This window comes from Arvicola amphibius, chromosome 5, assembly GCF_903992535.2.
Source record: "Arvicola amphibius chromosome 5, mArvAmp1.2, whole genome shotgun sequence".
NCBI lineage: Eukaryota > Metazoa > Chordata > Mammalia > Rodentia > Cricetidae > Arvicola > Arvicola amphibius.
Genome location: NC_052051.1, coordinates 8,322,588 through 8,341,109, shown reverse-complemented (window position 1 = coordinate 8,341,109; position 18,522 = coordinate 8,322,588). Strand labels below are relative to the sequence as shown.

General features: G+C 45.5%; 1 protein-coding gene across 1 annotated transcript in view; it reads right to left on the bottom strand.

Annotated features, from left to right (window-relative positions):
- Nucleotides 1-958: 958 nt before the first annotated feature.
- Bcas1 (brain enriched myelin associated protein 1) overlaps nucleotides 959-18,522 on the bottom strand; it is an 82,542-nt gene continuing 64,978 nt past the window's right edge. The window contains exons 10-12 of the mRNA XM_038331043.1: nucleotides 11,075-11,140; nucleotides 6,580-6,858; nucleotides 959-1,889 (exon numbers count right to left, since the gene is read on the bottom strand). Coding sequence (XP_038186971.1) covers nucleotides 1,815-1,889; nucleotides 6,580-6,858; nucleotides 11,075-11,140 — 420 coding nt within the window. The 3' untranslated portion in view covers nucleotides 959-1,814. The remainder of the gene's footprint in view (nucleotides 1,890-6,579; nucleotides 6,859-11,074; nucleotides 11,141-18,522) is intronic.

The following is an 18,522-nucleotide window of genomic DNA, read 5'->3' as shown; positions in this document are numbered from 1 at the left end:
CAGAGTCCCCAGATGGGAAAGGAAAAGGCTGAAGCCCTGGGGCTGCCAGAGAAGGTGTTTGTTTACTGGAGAAGATTTGGCAGCTTGTGGGGCAGACTTGGAGCTGGGATAACGGTGGCCCAGGCAGCACAGCAGGACTGGACGCTTGGTTATGTTGCTCTATCTTCTATTTAAACCTTACCCTCTTGTCAGGACTCTGAAGATGGGCAGAAGGGGTGGGAGAGGCTCACTGGATCTCTATCCCTCTTCCCAATGAGGCCACATGGGACAAATCTCCCTTTTCTGGTTTTCATTACTAATTTGGCTCTTTTAATTGGTGTACGGAGGACTGGTGGCAGAACCCGGTTTGCTGGGGCAACGGCTGCAACTGTTAGGTCTGGTCACACATGTGCACCAGTCTAGTCCTGGATTTCTAAAACGGTTTATTTATTTCACATATGAGTGCTCTACCTGCATGTATGACTTTATGCCCGGAGAGGGCGTCAGATCCCACCAGAGATGGTTGTGAGAGCCATCATCTGGTTGCTGGGAATTGAACTCAGGACCTAGGGAAGAACAGTCAGTGCTCTTAACCACTGAGCCATCTCTCCAGCCCTGTATATATATATCAGTCTGTACATGTACACAAAGGTGTGTGGGAGGGATCTCTGAATATGTATGTGGGCATTGCTGATCATCTGCTTAAGAAGACTCGGCTCTTGTAGAGAGCACTAGAGAGCTGACTTTAACGTTTAGAATAAGAAGATTTTCTAAAATCCAATAGTTTTTTTTATTAAATCAGAAAAAGAAAGGTACAATATACATGAGCATTAGCCAGTCATAGGCTACTTAGCATTCCACCTCAATGGAGTCACGCTCCAATTTAGTTCTCTATACAAGAATTAAAAAAAAAAAAAACACCTCGAGTATTTAAATAATCTTCTGTAAATTTTTATTAACCAGGTTAGGGGAAGGTGTTTTTATCAGAGAACATCCTGAACACATTAGGAAATTACAGACAGGCGTGAGATAAGCGTCAGATGGAAAAGATGAAGCAAGCCCCTCCACCATCTGAGAAACATTAATAACGAATTATTGCGGAGACAGTCTTTGTTAGGGGTACCAGCTGCAAAGGGAAAAGTGGAGGTCTTGGCGCCCCTTTGTGTGGCAAAACAAACCTGCAACTTAATTTCCTTCTACTCTTGGGTTTTCTTTTGGAGTTGGTAATCCATGCCCTTATCCCTACACTTCAGAAATAATTGTTCCCCCAAATCATTGCAATCCCTCTCCAGATAATCACTTCCCTTCACCAATAACTTTCAAGGACCCTATTTGAAAACCAACTCTTACCCATTCCTCTTCACTCCCCACACGTTCCATTCCAGAAAGCTGGCAGATGCCCAAGGCAGAGCCTGCCTAGAGTCCTCCTTCCTCCCAGTGTGAATTGAAACAAACGGATCTTCCCTTCCCCTTTGAAGCTTAGGGGACGAGTCAGCATTTACTATAATGCAGAATATTCTTTTTCTCATTTCTTACTGGTTACTGTTATCTTTTCATCACCTAACACAGATGCCTTTATCTACCTCCTCCATCCCACACCTGGCACTCACCAGCTCTCCTGAACTACCTAGTTAACCTGCTATAACCCATTTTTACAGCTACATTGCCAGGAAAGACCAGACCAGAGACGTAAATAATACACCTCGATCTACAATTCAGGTTGAAGTTGTAGGCAGAATTTCATTGGTTGGCCAGGAGAAAAACAGATATATACAGAGTGAGTCTGGACGGGAGGTGGAGTAGGAAGAGGGCCCGGTGAGAACGGAGTGATTTGTTTACTTGGATTTTCCAACTGGTCCAATGGATACAGGGTCTGTCTGCACTTGAGCATCCAACATCCGCTTTGGTCCCTAGAGAAAAACATGAAGCAGTCGGTAAAAAACCAACAGCAGCAAGGACCACATACTTATTCTGATCTAGGTAGCGTGTTAAGTCAATATGTCCTATTCATGGGTAGGTGTCCAGCTTCAACACCTAGTGACATTGTTTTCTGGTTTTGTGAAATCTTAGACACATTATGATTTGATTTCTTTGCCTTTAGGATGAGAATGTTCAAACATCTCAGAGGATCGTTCACGAGATAAAGTGGGCTTATAATGTGACACACTTGGAGTTGTCCTAGGGTGGGGAACTTCCTCTTCTAGCTCATTCTAGATACCTCATGTCTAGCCACTGTCACGCAACTCATTCTTCCACTGCCTCACAAAGCGGTGCTCCGATTTATCCCTTATCACTAATTGAAGGGACCTCACTACCTTTTATCTGGCATCTTCCTCCTCTGTGGATTCTGTCTGCTGCATCCTCAGGGCCATGCATGCATACAGGCTGGTGTGTGGAGGGTGTACCTCACTGCTGTGGCAGGTGGATGTGTGCTGGTGTGCAGGTGGTTATTATTGTACTTTCTGTCAGTATAACTTAGACACGGTCAAACTAGCCCTTTCTGCATAGTTCTGTGAGCTCGGATTAATAGAAATACGGTCATGTTAGCACCACCTAAATCAAAATACACACCCACCTTGTCTCTGCCCATCTCCCAACTAACAGGCCCACTTTACAGACCCTAACAATGTCGGGCCTTTCCCCATTCTACAGTTTTTCTTTTTCTAAGATCCTTCTTTTTGTTTTATTTTCCAGATAGCATCTCACTGGGTAGCCCAGGCTGTTCTAGAACTCACTACTGAACCCAAGCTAGCCCTGCTCTCACAGCAATCCTCCTGAGAGTTGGGATTATAGGATTATAACCATTATGCCTGTTTTCCAGGATGTCATGCCAAGACACGACAGCATCCTTAGCCTTTGAGCACAGTTTCTTTCCTGGCTCGTGTGAGCTGAATTTATACATGTCACATGGATTGGAGGTGGCTACCGACGGCTCTTTCTTCAGTATAAAGGAGAACTTTACAACATAGGATTGTGCACAGAGCACATAAAGGTGCACAGAGCACAGTTTAGTGCTATAGTGTAGTAAGTCATGTAAAGGGAAGAGCGTGATAAACCATACATAACATAGGATGGTGTATATGACATAGTATACACACAATCTGCCGCATAGTCTAGTGTAGGAAATATCACAGGACAGTTTTCATGTGTGTGTATGCATGCTCACATGTGTATGGTGCCATGGAGAGGCCACAGGTCGATGCCAGGCATTTTCCCACTTGCTCTCCACCTCATATACTGAGTCGGGGTTTCTCACTTTGACCAAGAACACACTGATTTGGTTGGTCTAGCCAGCCACCTTCCTCCAGGGATCCCCTGTCTCTGCTTCCTTAAGTGTTTGGATTATACAATTGTGGCCACATCCTCTTGGCATCTGCATGGGTCTTGGGGATACAACTGTGATACTTTAATGGGGTGGTTGGAACAAGTCTGTGTTGGGGGCCACAAGCATTATACAGTAAAAGTACAGCTGACAGATCAATGGACAAACTCACAAGAATATAACCTAGTGAGATGACCCGATTTGCACTGTTTTGGGAACACCTGTCTTTTGAATAGTCGCTGTCAATTCCGTAAAAATCTTGTGAAGTCATAGCCTTCCTCCTTGTCATAGTGGGATTCATCCCAAAACATCCCAGCAGTATAGAAATCATTGTTTAAACCTGATTTTTCCTGTACTGGCAACTGGATGACCTTTTCCACAATGTGGGAGCCTTGGTGTGAAAGTCTTCACTCAGCCAAACCTTTGTTCTCATAGTCAAATCTCTATAAAGCCAGCTCCACAATTATCCTTATTGACAGGACTTATTGACAAGAAAGGAGCCCTGAGCAGGAGGCCCTGAGCAGAGAGACAGTGTGTCTGCTCTTACTGATCAACAGATCTGGGCAGCCCTAACATCTCCAACAGCAGACTCAGTAAGATATAACCTACAGGAAGGTGTAACCTACAGGAAGATGTAACCTACAGGAAGGTATAACCTACAGGAAGGTGTAACCTACAGGAAGGTGTAACCTACAGGAAGGTGTAACCTACAGGAAGGTGTAACCTACAGGAAGGTGTAACCCACTGGCCTTTGCTCTATCCTAACAAGCTATCAATATTCTGCACTTGCCTTCACCTTTCATTTGATGTAAGGTCTTAGTCTACGAAATTAACTCTTTGTACCTTTACCCCTAAAAATGTACAGGACAAAAGCTTGGGTTGCTAAACCAGCCCCAAAGAAAGGAATTCCTTCTCACTTGGGTGCCAGCAGATACAGCATCCTGATGCTTAGCTGGAGGGCCAAGTACCATTTAATCCTCTCGGTATCTATACCAGGGAGCTTCATAGCCACGCCCCTTCTGAGACATAGGGTGCCAGCCTTGTCAGTCTCCATCCATCTTGTTAGCCCTAAGAAATGCACCTTGGTACCATTGTTATCACCTATGTAATTTCCAACTATGTCTGTGTGGAAACTGGAAACCTTGTGGGATTGGGGGAAACATCAAGAGGTGGTGTGGGAGGTCCTTCTGTCTGTGTGTTGCTTTTTAAAAAATATTTATTTATTATGTATAAAATATTTTGTCTGTGTGTATGCCTGCAGGCCATAAGAGGGCAAGAGGGCACCAGATCCTATTATAGATGGTTGTGAGCCACTATGTGGTTGCTGGGAATTGAACTCAGGACCTTTGGAAGAGCAGACAATGCTCTTAACCTCTGAGCCATCTCTCCAGCCCTGTGTTACTTTTCTTGGTTAATGAATAAAGAAACTGCCTTGGCCTGTTGATAGGTCAGAACTTAGGTAGGTGGGGACAACAGACCTGAATGCCAGGAGAAGGAAGGCAGAGAGAGAGAGAGAGAGAGAGAGAGAGAGAGAGAGAGAGAGAGAGAGAGAGAGAGAGGGTATAGATCCACTGGAGACAGATGCTGGAAGTTTTATCTGGTAAGCCATTACCACATGGCAATACAGATTAATAGAAATGGGTTAAATAAGATATAAGAGTTAGCCAATAAAAAGCTAGAGCTGATGGACCAAGCAGTGATTTAATTAATACAGTTTCTGTGTGGTTATTTCTGGGCTAAGCTAGTGGGGCTGCTGGGATGAACAAGTGGCCCCTCCTTGCAACAAAGAGGGATGTCGAAGAGGAACATCAAAAGGGAACATGGAGAAAGCATTGGAGAGAGCTTTGGAGAGAACACAGGAAGAATAAATGGGACACGTTAAAATGACATGTGAATTAGTTTATTTACCCTCAGACCAATTTAGTCAGTTTTTTCCTGCTATAACCATTCTTCTGAATCCTGAGAGGTTTGGGGGGGCTGATACCCCAACATAAACCTCGATAAATATGAATATTTAATATTTAATATTTTAATAAATAAATAAATATTTATGAATATTTATTTATCGAAAAATATGAATATTTTGGCTATTCTGTCTAAAACTGCAATCGCAAAAGGAATTCTGTTCCCAGCAGTCTCAGCTGCTTCTTTGGTGAAGAAGTAACTCAACCTAGCATTTATATCTCCAGCAGATTAAAGATGCAGGAGTCATCAGCCTGAGGCTGGTTCTTTGAGTTCTATGTCACAGAGTACAGTGTGGCTGAGGGACTAAACACACCAGAACCTAACAGAAGAATGTATTTCATGTAGCAAATAGCTGGGCTTCCAGCCAATTACAAACTGTCTAGCTTTGGCCAGTCACAAGCAGGCAATGTATCATACCATGCCAAAACAGGGTAAACAGTGCTCTGCACCACACGGACGCTTCTTGTAGCCAATCAGCAACTATGTTGTCCAGCCTGTAAGCTGGTGGCTAATAGTGCTGGGTGCTAGGATCCTCTTCTGGTTCAGAGCTCTGCCTGATCCATGAATGGCCCCTTCCTCAAATACTCCATATTAACCCTGTCGACTATAGAGAAGAGGTAGCGTCAATGGAGGAATTACTTCCATCAGAGTGGGCAGTGGGTGAGTCTATGGTGGCATTTTCTTGATTGATGAGTGTTATGGGAGGGCCCAGCTCACTATGGGCAGAGCCATCCTAGGTTGTATAAGAAAGCAGGCTGAGTCAGCCACGGAGAGTAAGCCATGAAGTAGAACTCGTTCATGGTCTCTGCTTCAGTTTCTGCCTTCAGGTTCCTGCCCTGATTTCCCTCCATGGTGGACCGTAAATTGTAAGCAGAAATAAACCCTGTCCTTGCCACATTGCTTTAGGTCATGGTGCTTATCACAGCAACAGAAAGCAAACTGAGATAGAACTACAGCTGTTACCATGACCTAGATTTTACAAAGGGGGAAACTGAGGCACTGAGGGGTTGTCTTAGCCAAGGACACACAGCTAGGAGGCAGGCAGAGCGGGACTGCGCTTTTGATCTCACTCCCGCCTACCATCCCCTATGCTACTTAGATCTTCCCGTCCCCACCACCTGGCATCCTCATCCTTCCTGCCCCTAGCCTCAAACTTGTCTGTTATTCTCTGTACCTAGTGCAGTGCCTGATGCCCAGTAGGTGCACAGAATCTTTTTTTTTTCTTTTTGCCAGCTTTCCAGCCAGCCCCCACTTTGGAGATTAATACCTCATCCTTTAGCTAAGAAACGAGAAAGAAGACTGCATCTACTTACCAGCCCCTTCAGAAAGCCCCCGAGGGACTGTCGCCGCTTCTCGGACTTCTTTGGGGTCTTGTCCCCATTCTGCAGTGTGTTGGCCTCCACCACGGGAGGCTGCACGCACTGCGCAGGTTCTCTGGCTTCCTGTTTGCTGTTCTTCTGCTTGTTGGTCTCAGCCACGGACTTCTTGTCCACTGACTTCTTGTCCTTTGAGGAGTTCTCCTTGCTTTTCTGGGCTGTTCCCGCAGGCTCCGGCTCTGGGGGTGAGGGCGTCTTCTCTGTGGAGTTTGACGTCTACATAATTTCAAACAAAGCCCCTGTTTAGTGTCTGAAAGTCCATTCTTAACAGCAGAGGGGTAAATATGTTAAAGCAGTGATGTTCAGATGTTGGAAAAGAGTTTGGATAAAATGGGGAGGGGAATCATCAAGGTGTGTGTAGCAGGGGGCATTTATTTATGTGTTTTTGGGTTTTTTTTTAAGATTTATTTATTATGAATACAGCATTCTGCCTGCATGTACACTTGCACACCAGAAGAGAGCAACAGATTTTATCATAGATGGTTGTGAGCTACCATGTGGTTGCTGGGAATTGAACTCAGGGCCTCTGAAAGAGCAGCTAGTGCTCTTAACCTCTGAGCCATCTCTCCAGCCCTGTGTTTATCTTAGTAATAATCCATTATTCATTTATGCTTTCCCTACAAGTACCCTCTCTCCATCCTTTGTTAAACTACATAAATGACTTTGACCGAGCCACTTAACTCCCCAGGGCTGCAATTTCCCCACCTGTAAACTGGGGTAGCAATAACAGTTACCCCTACGAAATCTAGGCAGACTAATTCTACCCCTGGAGGTAGCATGTCACCCAGACCTGGCCAGTTATAGCAGTGTATGTGATGAGACATATACGGCTCTGATTGGTTCAGGATAAACTAGAGACAGCTCTGATTGGTTCACGATAGCTGAAGACAGCTCTGATTGGTTCACGATAGCTGAAGACAGTTCTGATTGGTTTAGGATAGCTGAAGACAGCTCTGATTGGTTTAGGATAGCTGAAGACAGTCAGAAGCTGATCTGATATAAAAGTTTTGCTAGAAATCAGAAGAGGTCTGATTTTATTCCATTGGATTTGAAGCTATGAAAATATAAGCCTGGACCTTCGGGAGTTCATTTCAGGAGAAAAAGTATGACCTGATAGGAAGTCAACACAGTAAAAAAACAGAGCCGAGAACACTTGAAAGAAACCAGTATGGATGTCAGCATGTGTGACCTTGGATCAGCCTTTCTTGAAGCCCTTGCATGCGCAGGCCGGTGTCGAGAGGGTGTCCCATAATTAGCCTGTGACTTATTTCTTGAGGGTGCTTATTTTGAAATTCATAATTATAATGCCTTATAGTTTTATGTGAAACTGTCCTTTTATGACATGGCAGTTAAAAAAAACTGATGGTTATTTTTAGTTTTGAATGGACATCTTTCAGTACCAAAATGAGACATTCTACACTGCACCTATAATGTAGAGGCTCTCAAAACTCCAGTCCTATAAGATTCTGGGAAAACTGTAGCTACACGTAGCAAATAAATAAATAAATAAATAAATAAATAAATAATAAAGATTAAAAAATAAAATAAATCTGGCAGAAAGTTGAAATCTTTTTCTTATCATATTTTGACCTCAACTGACTACCAGTACAGACGATATAAAAGCAGAACGAAGGGAGACCAAATAGCACCAGAGAAATCTTACTCCCCAGCAGTAAGCAACCAGAGGCCCAAGCAAGCTCTTACAGACATGAATGGGTCTTAGCAACTCTGGCTTTGGTGCAGCAGAGGTAAATGGGAGTGCTAAGAGAAGTCTGATGAACTCAGTGTCACACACACCATCCCATGGACTAGTAACTGCTCAGATCCTAGCTGGGAGACATCATGTCTTTACATGCCAACACAGGCCTCAAACGTGTGATCCTCCTGCCTCTGCCTCCCAAGTGCTGGTGGTCCCATGCCTCCACATGAGGCTTCTGGGACCTTGACAATGAACTCTTGTGAAATGCCATCAGTACTGGCTTTAAAACAGCAGCTTTGAAAGTCACAGCAAACAATGGGAGTGTCACTACTACCCCATGGGGGTCACATTCGACCCCTTAATTCAGGTCTTCAAACTCTGGTTCATGAAGTCCTGCCATGTACCCGGGAAGGAAGTCTCACGGCAGAACTGCAGTGTTGACGGAGAATAAAGGATGGCCTTGTGCATCAGTGAACCCAGCACAGCTCTGAGGAAGAAGCCAGAAGACAAGCAGACAGGCCACTCTGAGCCCGAGCTCCTGGGGACTGCATCTCTCCAGGAAGTAGATGTCCTTGGAGATAGCCAACACCCTTCAAATTATCCTGCAGCCATTTGTGTCCCTAATCCTGTCCTAGCAGCCAAAGCTGTGGCAGGGGCTAAGACATGGAGGAGAATCCCTGAGTAGCATAGGAAGCCAGAGCAACCTGTCACCTTGGGATGAAGGGGCCTCCCACCATGGTGGTCCTTGGGAAGGCCAGGACTCTGCAATGAACCCCTGAACTTCCACAAATTGTGTGGAAGAAGCCAGCATCTGGCAGTGACTCCAAACCTCCCAGTCGGTCAGCGACCTAGCTCGAGGACAGTTCTATCATGTCCTTGCTGCTGTGTGACCAGGCATGGAGAGTCTCTTCATGTCCTCCTCTGTGCAGTGTCACCCGAGGGTCAAATGACCACATCCGGCCCATGTGGAATGCCAGATTAATCCACGGCAGACAGCATCTTGGTTTTCCTTGGAGGGAGGTGGCCCTGGGGCACAGAACTGACAGCCTGACGTTCAGGGAAGTCCCCAGCCGACAGGTTAACAGAAATGTGGTCCCCCTCTTAACCTTGCCTGCAGTTCCTCTTTTCATGAAACCGCAAGGCTCTGAGTGCACCGTGCAGATGAGGCACTGGGAAACAGTGACACGGGGTGACACACTAATGGCTCACCGCTCACACTGCCCAGCTGCAGAGCCTCCCCTCCCTTCTCCGGAGAAACTCCATCTGGGCACTGAGATTCTCCTTGTTCCTCCTGCCCACATATACGGAAGTTTTCTAATTATTACTAGAAGTAGACACTTTACACTCTATTCTGAATTATGCTGTAGATTCACATGGTATGAGTATAGGATGGTCATTCCCTACCAGCAGTTTAATGGAAATGATTCCCTTTTGGGTTGTATTTGGAGTAAAGTAATAATCCAATGTTAAACGAAGCCTTACTGATGGGGCTCTGATTCCCAAGGTCTAGCGTCCTTATAGGAAGAGACACTAGAGGGCACTTTTTTTTCCCTTGCCACCCCACCCCCAGCCAAGGCAGAAAGAAGCTAGAGAGAGAGCCTCACTAGAGACTGAACCATGCCAACACTTTGATTTTAGCCTTTCCAGCAACAGAAGTGTGGGAGAAGAAATCTCTGTGGTTTAAGCCACTCAGTGTATGGTGTTTTGTTATGGCAGCTGATAGTATATCACGTATTGAGCCTTCCGTGCCAGGAATGGTTTCAATGCTTTCCCGATACTGATTCCTCCAGGCAGGATGCCCTGTAGCGTCTACTTCCCCTCATCCTCCTAAGCATGGAGACTGAGGCACTGGGAGATTGGCGACCTGTCAAAACACTCACAGCAAAAAAATCCACAAAAACCAAAAAAAGACCTTGGCTAAGCCAGGATCGGATCCAGGCCCTTTGAGTCTAAAATCCAGGTTTTAGAGCCCTTCTTCATATTATTAAAATCAATACAAGAGTAACTGATGTTTTTATAGAGGTATCTACTTAAATTAAAAGAAGTGCCAGATTATAAACTAGGGGGTCATTAGATGGTGTCAAACACCTAATTTTCTTCCCTCTGGCTCCCAAGTGTTGGGACTGCAGGCATGTGCTACCGTGTTTGGTCTTCCGTGGTACTGGGATGGAATCCAGGAGTTTGACGGTGTTGGGCAAGCTTTCTACTAAGCAAGTTATATCCCCAGCACAGTGATCCCATTTTTAGAAGAAGGATCCCATGTGGATATAAAACACTCTGTTTGTTAAGAATAAAGTAACTGAGGAAATGAGTTCTAGAATAGTTCCTAATGTGTGCCCAGCAGCACACATGGTGAAAGGAAACCAGAAACACCCGCTTGCTCCACAACGTTCCCAGCATGGGTGAGAAGCGTCAGGAGACAGGCAGGAGAATCTTCACAGCATCACAAAGTGAGCAAGCAAGATGGCGGTGATGCCTGAAGGGCCTAGGACCTCTTTGAGGAGGTGACATTTCTGCTAAAGCTTGAAGGCTGGAAAGGAATTTTCCACATGAAGAGAGAAGAGGTGCGACACAGCTGAAGACTATATACCATGTCTGCAGAGCCCAACAGCGTGGGGTACACAGTGGGTGCTGAACCAGGAAACACAAAGGCTGAGAATTGCACAGAAACCGAGTCTGGAGTGAGAAGGCACCGGCCAAACCCGCCACCAGACTGAGTTCAAGGTCACTTACTTGGCAACTGGAGTCTTTCCCAGAACTTTCTTCCGAGCGGGTGATCCCTCCATCCCCTTTCACTGACTACAACAACAAACAAACAGTGGCCTCTCAGTGACCGCAACACAGCAATGAAGGACAGATGCAACCGCGCTTCCGAACCGATGACCCCCGCCATCTATTCTTGAGATTTAGGATCAAGACACTAGAAGAGCAACCAGGAAGGGGTCCCTCACAGAGATGTGGACCTTTGTGATCGTTGCAGTTCCGTGGAATTCAAGTGTCAGCTTCCCAAAAGAGCAGCAGAAGTCCCAAGCCCCTAGGATTGTATAATTCTGGGATGAATAGACGTGAGCCAAGCGCCAGTGTTGGGGCTGGTTCTGGCGGGCACACCTGCTGATGCAGAATGCGGTCCCCTGGGCATAACGGCCACTGTCGGGGAACAGCAGTGACAAGCTACAAGAGACCCTCCAAATCAGCCTGCTGACTGTCCCTCACAGAAAGGGGGCGGGGGAGTCGTTAGACCCTCGCCTGAGATTCCAGCCACTCTTTCCTACTCACCCTTCCCAGCTGTATGTATGTATGCTACTCTGCCCTAGTATTTGTGGTCTCAGGAGTACTAGGACACACAGAAGGCTAATTGGGGGGAATGGTGTGGCTCCACCTAGCTAGTTATGACTTCCAGTGGCACAGCTGCTTTGGGGTGATCCGAGCTTCTATAAGTCACCTACCATTCATGCCCTGGAAGTGAGCCCAATAAACTCACTGGTTTACCGTGTATGACCTCGGGGGAGTTGGTACTCTGCTTAGTCACTGGCCCCCTGTCTGGGGTGAATAGATATTTGCTCCTGTCTCCCCAGGAAAATATATGTAATCCCAACACTTAATGGGCTGAGGCAGCAGGACCACAAGATAGCCTGGGCTAAATGAGATCCTTTTTTAGAAGGGGAAGGAAGAGAAGGAAATAGTCGTGGAAGGAGGAGGTGGTCAAGCGTGAATGGATGAAGGACGAACAGTTGGGTTCTGAAGCCTCCACTGGCACTACCTGGCTGCTAACTCTTTCTGCTGTTTTCACCCAATGGAGGGTTAGTGGGCATTCCATTCTCATCCTTTAGCGCCCCCTAGAGCCAGTGGCTTCCTTGACGCGGCTGCACCTAGCTGAATCTGAGTCTGATTCCTTCAACCAAGTGAGCTGAGCTAGTGGTTCCAATTGTGTGGCCACAGGCACAGAGGCCTCGGACTCACCTGGGGACCTGCTATAGAGATGAAAATTCTTCACCCCTGCTGAGCTGCAGATCTACTGAATCAAAGTCTGGGGGCTAGGGTTTGGCCATCTGTGTTTAACAAGTTCCTTGGGGGTACTGAGCGCATTAATGTTCGAACTGGCCACAGACACACTCAGACTGACCCTGAGCTTGGTAGCTTTAACTGTGCACACAGTAATGCCCAGTGCTCGAAGCAATCAAATACCCACTGGATATGATGAGCGCTCAGGTCTCATCGATGACACCAATTCAGGTCGAATCTCTTGAATAGCTTAGTTATTAATTCCCATCGTCCTTCCCAGCTGTGCAGGGGGTGCAACGGAGCGTGGGCTGAAGAGGAGACCCCCACCTGTACTGTTGTCAGCTAGGCTATTCTCTTAGCAGGCAGCGTGAGCTCACAACGCACAGCCAAGAACAGTTAATCCTAAGAACATTAGAGTGGGCAGGCAGGGAGCTGGCTTGTCACCTTCTGTGAAAGCAGCCAGCAGATGTGAAGACAGAGTTTAGAGCCTGGGAAGCTGGGTGGGCATGAGGATCATTTGTAATCTCAGAGGAAGAAACAGTATTCCTGGAGGATCGGGCTAGCTAAGCTTGTCCTATGACAGCACCTGGTTCAACCAAGAGACTCTGCCTTAACATAAGGAAGACTCCCAATACCAGCCTCAGGCACACATGAACACATGTGCATGTATACTTCCACACATGCGTACCCATGCACAAGCAAGCATGCATATAAGCACACATATCATAACCGCATGAAAAAAAAAACCGTGCGGGTCATGTATTTTGACCGGTTAGTGTTACCTGCTTCAGCTGTCTGAGACACCATGCGCAAGGCATTGGAGATGAACACAAAGCTAACTTAGGTGGTTCGGCTGAGTGCGGGTGCCGTGCTAAAGGAGAAACACCTGCACGATTTGTCCACCACAGCAGAACCTTAGCAGAGGGGAATCGTCCAGCTGGGATTACAAGCATGCGCTACCATACCTGGCCTTTGAACTATGGGATCCGGGGTGAAATTTAGGTTCTTACACATGGAAACCAAACAGTTTACCAAAGGAGCCACCCATTCCCCTCCCAGGGAAATGTTGAGCTGCAAAATACAAACACATGTGTGGTGGGTTGAATAAGAATGCTCCCTATAGACTCTGGCATTTGAGCACTTGTTCCCAGCTGGTGACACTGTTTGAGGAGGCTTGGGAAGGGTGGGCTTGTGGGAGGAAGTACGTCATTACAGCAGGCTTTGAGGGTTTAAAGACTCTCACCATTGCTATTTCCCTGCTTTCTCCTTTCTGTTCATGACACAAACTCTCGACTTCCAGCACCAACCACCATAACCCCCCCTTTTGTAAGTTGCCACGGTCATAATGTTTTATCCCAGCAATAGAAAAGGAACCACTATAGCATGCATGTACAAGATACCTTTCAAGCAAAAACAACCAACAACCAAAACAATGGTCTTTCCACAACTTTTTGACAATCAAGTTTTTTTTTGTGTTCCAAGAGAGTGCTGTTGAACTTGATTTTCCTTATTTCAAGTTGGCATTCTATAGATGCCTTTTCAGGTCTAGGGTCGGATATGTTTTCTTTCTCTCTGTCTCTGTGATAGTCTTGGAGGAGAACAGGGTCAGATCAGTACCATGCTGTGTTGGCAGTGGGAGAGCAGACCCCCCAGGACCTCAGGAAGACCGCAGCCAACCCATCCTTTTAAAGGAAAACTGGGAGACAGCCCCTTAAGCCTTCCCATGGCTTTTCTCTGTTCACTGTAGGTGCAAGCAGCTGTGTGTATGCCAAGCTAACTGACTTCTGGCGTCAGACAATGATGTCATTAAGTTCATCTGAGGCCACTTCCTTAACCATCCCTGTCATGCGTGACAACGTCTCCAGCCTCCCTCCCTCAGAACCTAACTCCGCAGAGTCCTCTTTCAGCCACAACTCAGATAATCCATGCTGGGCTTTGCTGTCCAAACAGTCGTAACTACTGAGGCTTTATTTTCTCCAGCTGTCAAAGATAACAAAGTTATGGTTTGAGGATACTGAGATTCTTTCAGAACGATTTAGGAAAGATTAGAGGCTCGGAGCAGTTTCGGAGATTTTCCTACTCTCTGTCGAGTAACTTGTCTCATCCACGGTTTATTCATAAGATTTAAGGTGAAGCATCTCGGGATTCCAGACAGAATCTAGTTGTGGTGTCTGAGCCTTGCATGTTAACGATGATGGTTTTTACTGCTTGCACGGTGCCATGAATTTTGGTAACTTGATACTCTGAGGAACATTGGAGATGCTTCTGACATGGGTCACTCAGATGGCCAACATTTGAGCAGAAACATTTGGTGGTCAGTTCACATTTTGCTTGGAAAAGAATGCAAATGGATTTTGAGTCTTCAGCTAAAACTGGCAGTTAAAAGTCATAGGATGGGTATGGTGGCTCAAGGCTTTAATCCCAGCACTGGGGAGGCAAGGGCATTGTGGATGTATTAGTCAGGGTTCTCAGGAGTAGCAGAATTTATAGACTGAATCTTTCTCTCTCTCCTCTCTCTCATCTATCTCTCTATCTCTGTTTATCTATCTATCTATCTATCTATCTATCTATCTATCTATCTATCTATGGAATCTACCTATGGAATCTATCTATCATCTACAGAATTTATCTATCTAATCTCTCTATCTATCTCTGTCTGTCTGTCTGTCTGTCTGTCTGTCTGTCTATTTATGGACTTTATTGGAATCACAGGCTGCCACTCAACTAATCCAACAATGGCTGGCTGGAAACAGAAAATCCAAGAATCTGGTAGTTTCTTAGCCCACAAGGCTGGATTTCTCAGCTGGTCTTCAGTAAACATTGGAATCCTAAAGATGTAGGTTCTAATGCCAGTAAAGGCATGGATGTGATGGCAAGGCGAGGGCAGGCAGGCAAAGAGCAAAAGCTTCCTTCTTCCATGTCCTCATATAGATTTCCAGCAGAAGTGTGGCCCAGATTAAAGCTGTCTTCTGCCTCGAACTCAAGATCAAAGCCATGTATCTTCCTACCTCAAAGGTCTGGACTAGAAGTGGATGCACCCAAGCAAAAATAATCTCTCACAGGTGTGGTCTCCATTTCCGTATCATAGTTCATTCAAGACGTAGTCAAGTTGACAACCAAGAATAGACATCATAGCAGATCTCTGTGAGTTCAAAGCCAGCCTGATCTACATAGTGAGTTCCAGAACAACCAGGGCTACATGGAGAATACCCTATGTCAAAAAACTAACAAACAAATAAATAAAACACCACTTCCGAGACAAAAAAGAAGTAGGATAATTATTCATTAATATTTATTTATTTGTTTGTTTGTTTGTTTGGGGTACAGGGTCTCATGTAGCTCAGGTTGGGCTTGAACTTAATATGTACCCAAGGGTGGCCTTGAACTTCTGATCCTCCTGCCTCTCTGTCCTGATGTTGGGATTACAGATGTAGGTTACCACTCTTAGTTTGGAGGTAAATTTTAATACAGCATGAGAGAGTATTAGCAATAATGCTTCCTGGCTCAGCTGGATTAGCTTGCATCCAAGGAAATGGATCTTCATTAAATGTCCAGATCCACAGAGGTAATGCATCCCAGAGTTTTGCTTCACTGAGATGTTTGACTTGAAGTAAGACTGGGTTAGTCATATAAATGATCTACCTGAAATGACTTTCATTGTAAGAACAACGATACTCAAGGACCCTATACCCAAGCTCAACATAAGCCAAGCATTCATTTTCCTCTTTTGCACTGTAAGATTAAGTAGACAGTAGCCCCACATCTAAAGACAATGTTTGCAGAGAACCCCCAGATGGGGCTCAGCTTTATACTGTCTCCACAAACTCCAGAAACCAACCGCCGCACAGGAAGCAGCAGTAACAGCCAGGTCAAAGAGCAGCTTCAGAAACAACAAAAACTGCATACATTTGACTTGGAACTCCAAGTCTGCTCCAGGGCTGGGGTTAATTGCCCAGATCCGTTCCAGGCTCTGAATCCTGATGCTCACTTGGAAGAAGGAAGAGCAGTTATTACAGCTGGGGCAGCTTGACTTTGAAAAATATTTATTCTATTTTTACTTATTTATTTGTGTGCATGTGTGTATGTGTTTGTGTGTGCATGTGTGTATGTGTGTGAGCGTGTGTGGTGTGTGTTTGTGTGTGTGTGTGTGTGTGTGTGTGTGTGTGTGTGTGTGTGTAGGTATCCACAGAAGCCAGAAGAAGACATTGGAGCCCCTGGGGCATGAGCTGCCTGACATTCATGCCGGGAATCAACCTGATGTCTTAGTACTCTGGGCGACTGAGCCACATCTTCACCACCCTGTTATTAGTATTTTAATACCTGAAAGGGAATTTGAGATCCAGAAATTTGGCCTAAAGACCTCTGTATTTTGTTTTATGATTCCCCTTTCAAACCATCTTCCTTTCCTTGGCAAACAGCAATTTTTGAGGTTTTATTAGCCGATTAGATTGAACGTGACTAACAGAGAACTAACTTTCTCGGCTGTCTCTGCATTTGGGCCTTTAGCTGGCCCTCTATTAAGCCTCAAAGTCGTTCCCTCAGCTCGAGAATGTCACATGGGCCAGAGAAAGACCCCCAAGCAGGATTAAATGGAATAATGTATTTAAAACTAGTGTGGAGGAAAAGTGGGGTTTCCGAAAGCAGGGAGTTAATATCTTGCCAGATTAGAAATCTGAAATCTCCATATTTCTATCTCCCACCTTCCTGGTTTTGAACCTGCCTACCTGGTGATTAGGGACAGGAACACAGCCTTCTGCCTACTCATGGTATAAAAATATACTGGCAATTCAGTCAGTTTCCTGACACCAGCTGATTAGTATAAGAGTCTGTTTCTCGTTTCTGTCAGGCTGATGTCTTAGGTCTGCCTTGCGATTATTTTGGAATCCTGTAGGAGCCTGTGGGACTTTGGCCGTTTAGTCCAACTATGTGTGTTGAACGGTGTCTTAGGATTTCTAGTACTCTACCTGGTTTGACCTGAAATATAATTACACTAGAAATGAAATTCTTCCAATCTGTGGGAGGTTGATGTCTGGAAAGAAAACGGTTTCTTAAGAAATGAACTCGGCCAAGTGGGGCGCGAAGGCGCACATCTGTAATCCCGGCACTTGGTCAGGTGAGACAGGAGGATTGCTGTGAGTTTGAGGCCAGGTTGCGGCACATCATGAATTTCAAGCATTATAGTAAAAAGTCTGTCTCAAAAAGCCAAAGAAACAAGATTGAAATGAACAGAGCAGTGCATTCCTTTGAAAAAAATTTCACAAAGATTCCTTTGCCACAAAACACTGAGATGTGCCATCAGGAAGGAAGAGACATGAGACAGAGACTGGCAGTCAACTCGCTGGTTGCTGGAGTTGGATACAAACAATTATTTGAAATAACATTATAATTTTCTAATTATATGAATGTATTTGAGGCATTCAGCTGTTTGGCTTTAAAAGGTTGCCCTAGCCTTCAGAGGAAGTTGTGTGGTTTATTTTCAATTCCTTAGGGTGGGCTCCCTGCCTCAATCCCATGTGTAAATTCAAAGATTTTAAGTCAATCTAGAGGCCACAAATGCACTACAAAAAATGTTTCCTGAAAGAAGTAATGGGGTCCACCTTCCAGGAGTCTCCCCAGCAGGGAGATTAATACACATACATAAAAATGAGTGTGAAGTCCCGGGCATGGCTCAGTGGGTAAGGTGCCTGCCGCCCAGTTTGAAAACCTGAGTTTGAATCCTATGACCCCACAGAATGGGAGGAGAGAACTGACTTGTACAAGTTGCCTTCAGACCTCAACATTTGTGCATCCCCAACCCCAGAATATAAAATAAATAAATGTAACAAAAAGATATTTTGGGGGTTGATGTGTGTCCTTCATGCAGGGAAAAGAAGGGATTAAGAGTGTGTGGAGATACTGACGCCTACTCATTGAGTGTGAGCCGAGTTAAAACTGAAGGTCTTTCCCCTCCTTCACTGGGTTTTATTCCCCAAGAGGATGGAACTCCTAAAATTAACTGTTTTCTCCCTTGTGCCAGGGCCATCCCTGCACACTCAGTGACTCTCTGCTGAGCAGAATGAATAAAACAAAAAAGCTGGACTTGACAATCATTATCCACGGGGTGATGGCCCGCTGAGGGTGATGCTTTCGTGAACTCTAAGTAAAGGAAGCCATCAAAGCAGCGAGGTGGGACCATCTAG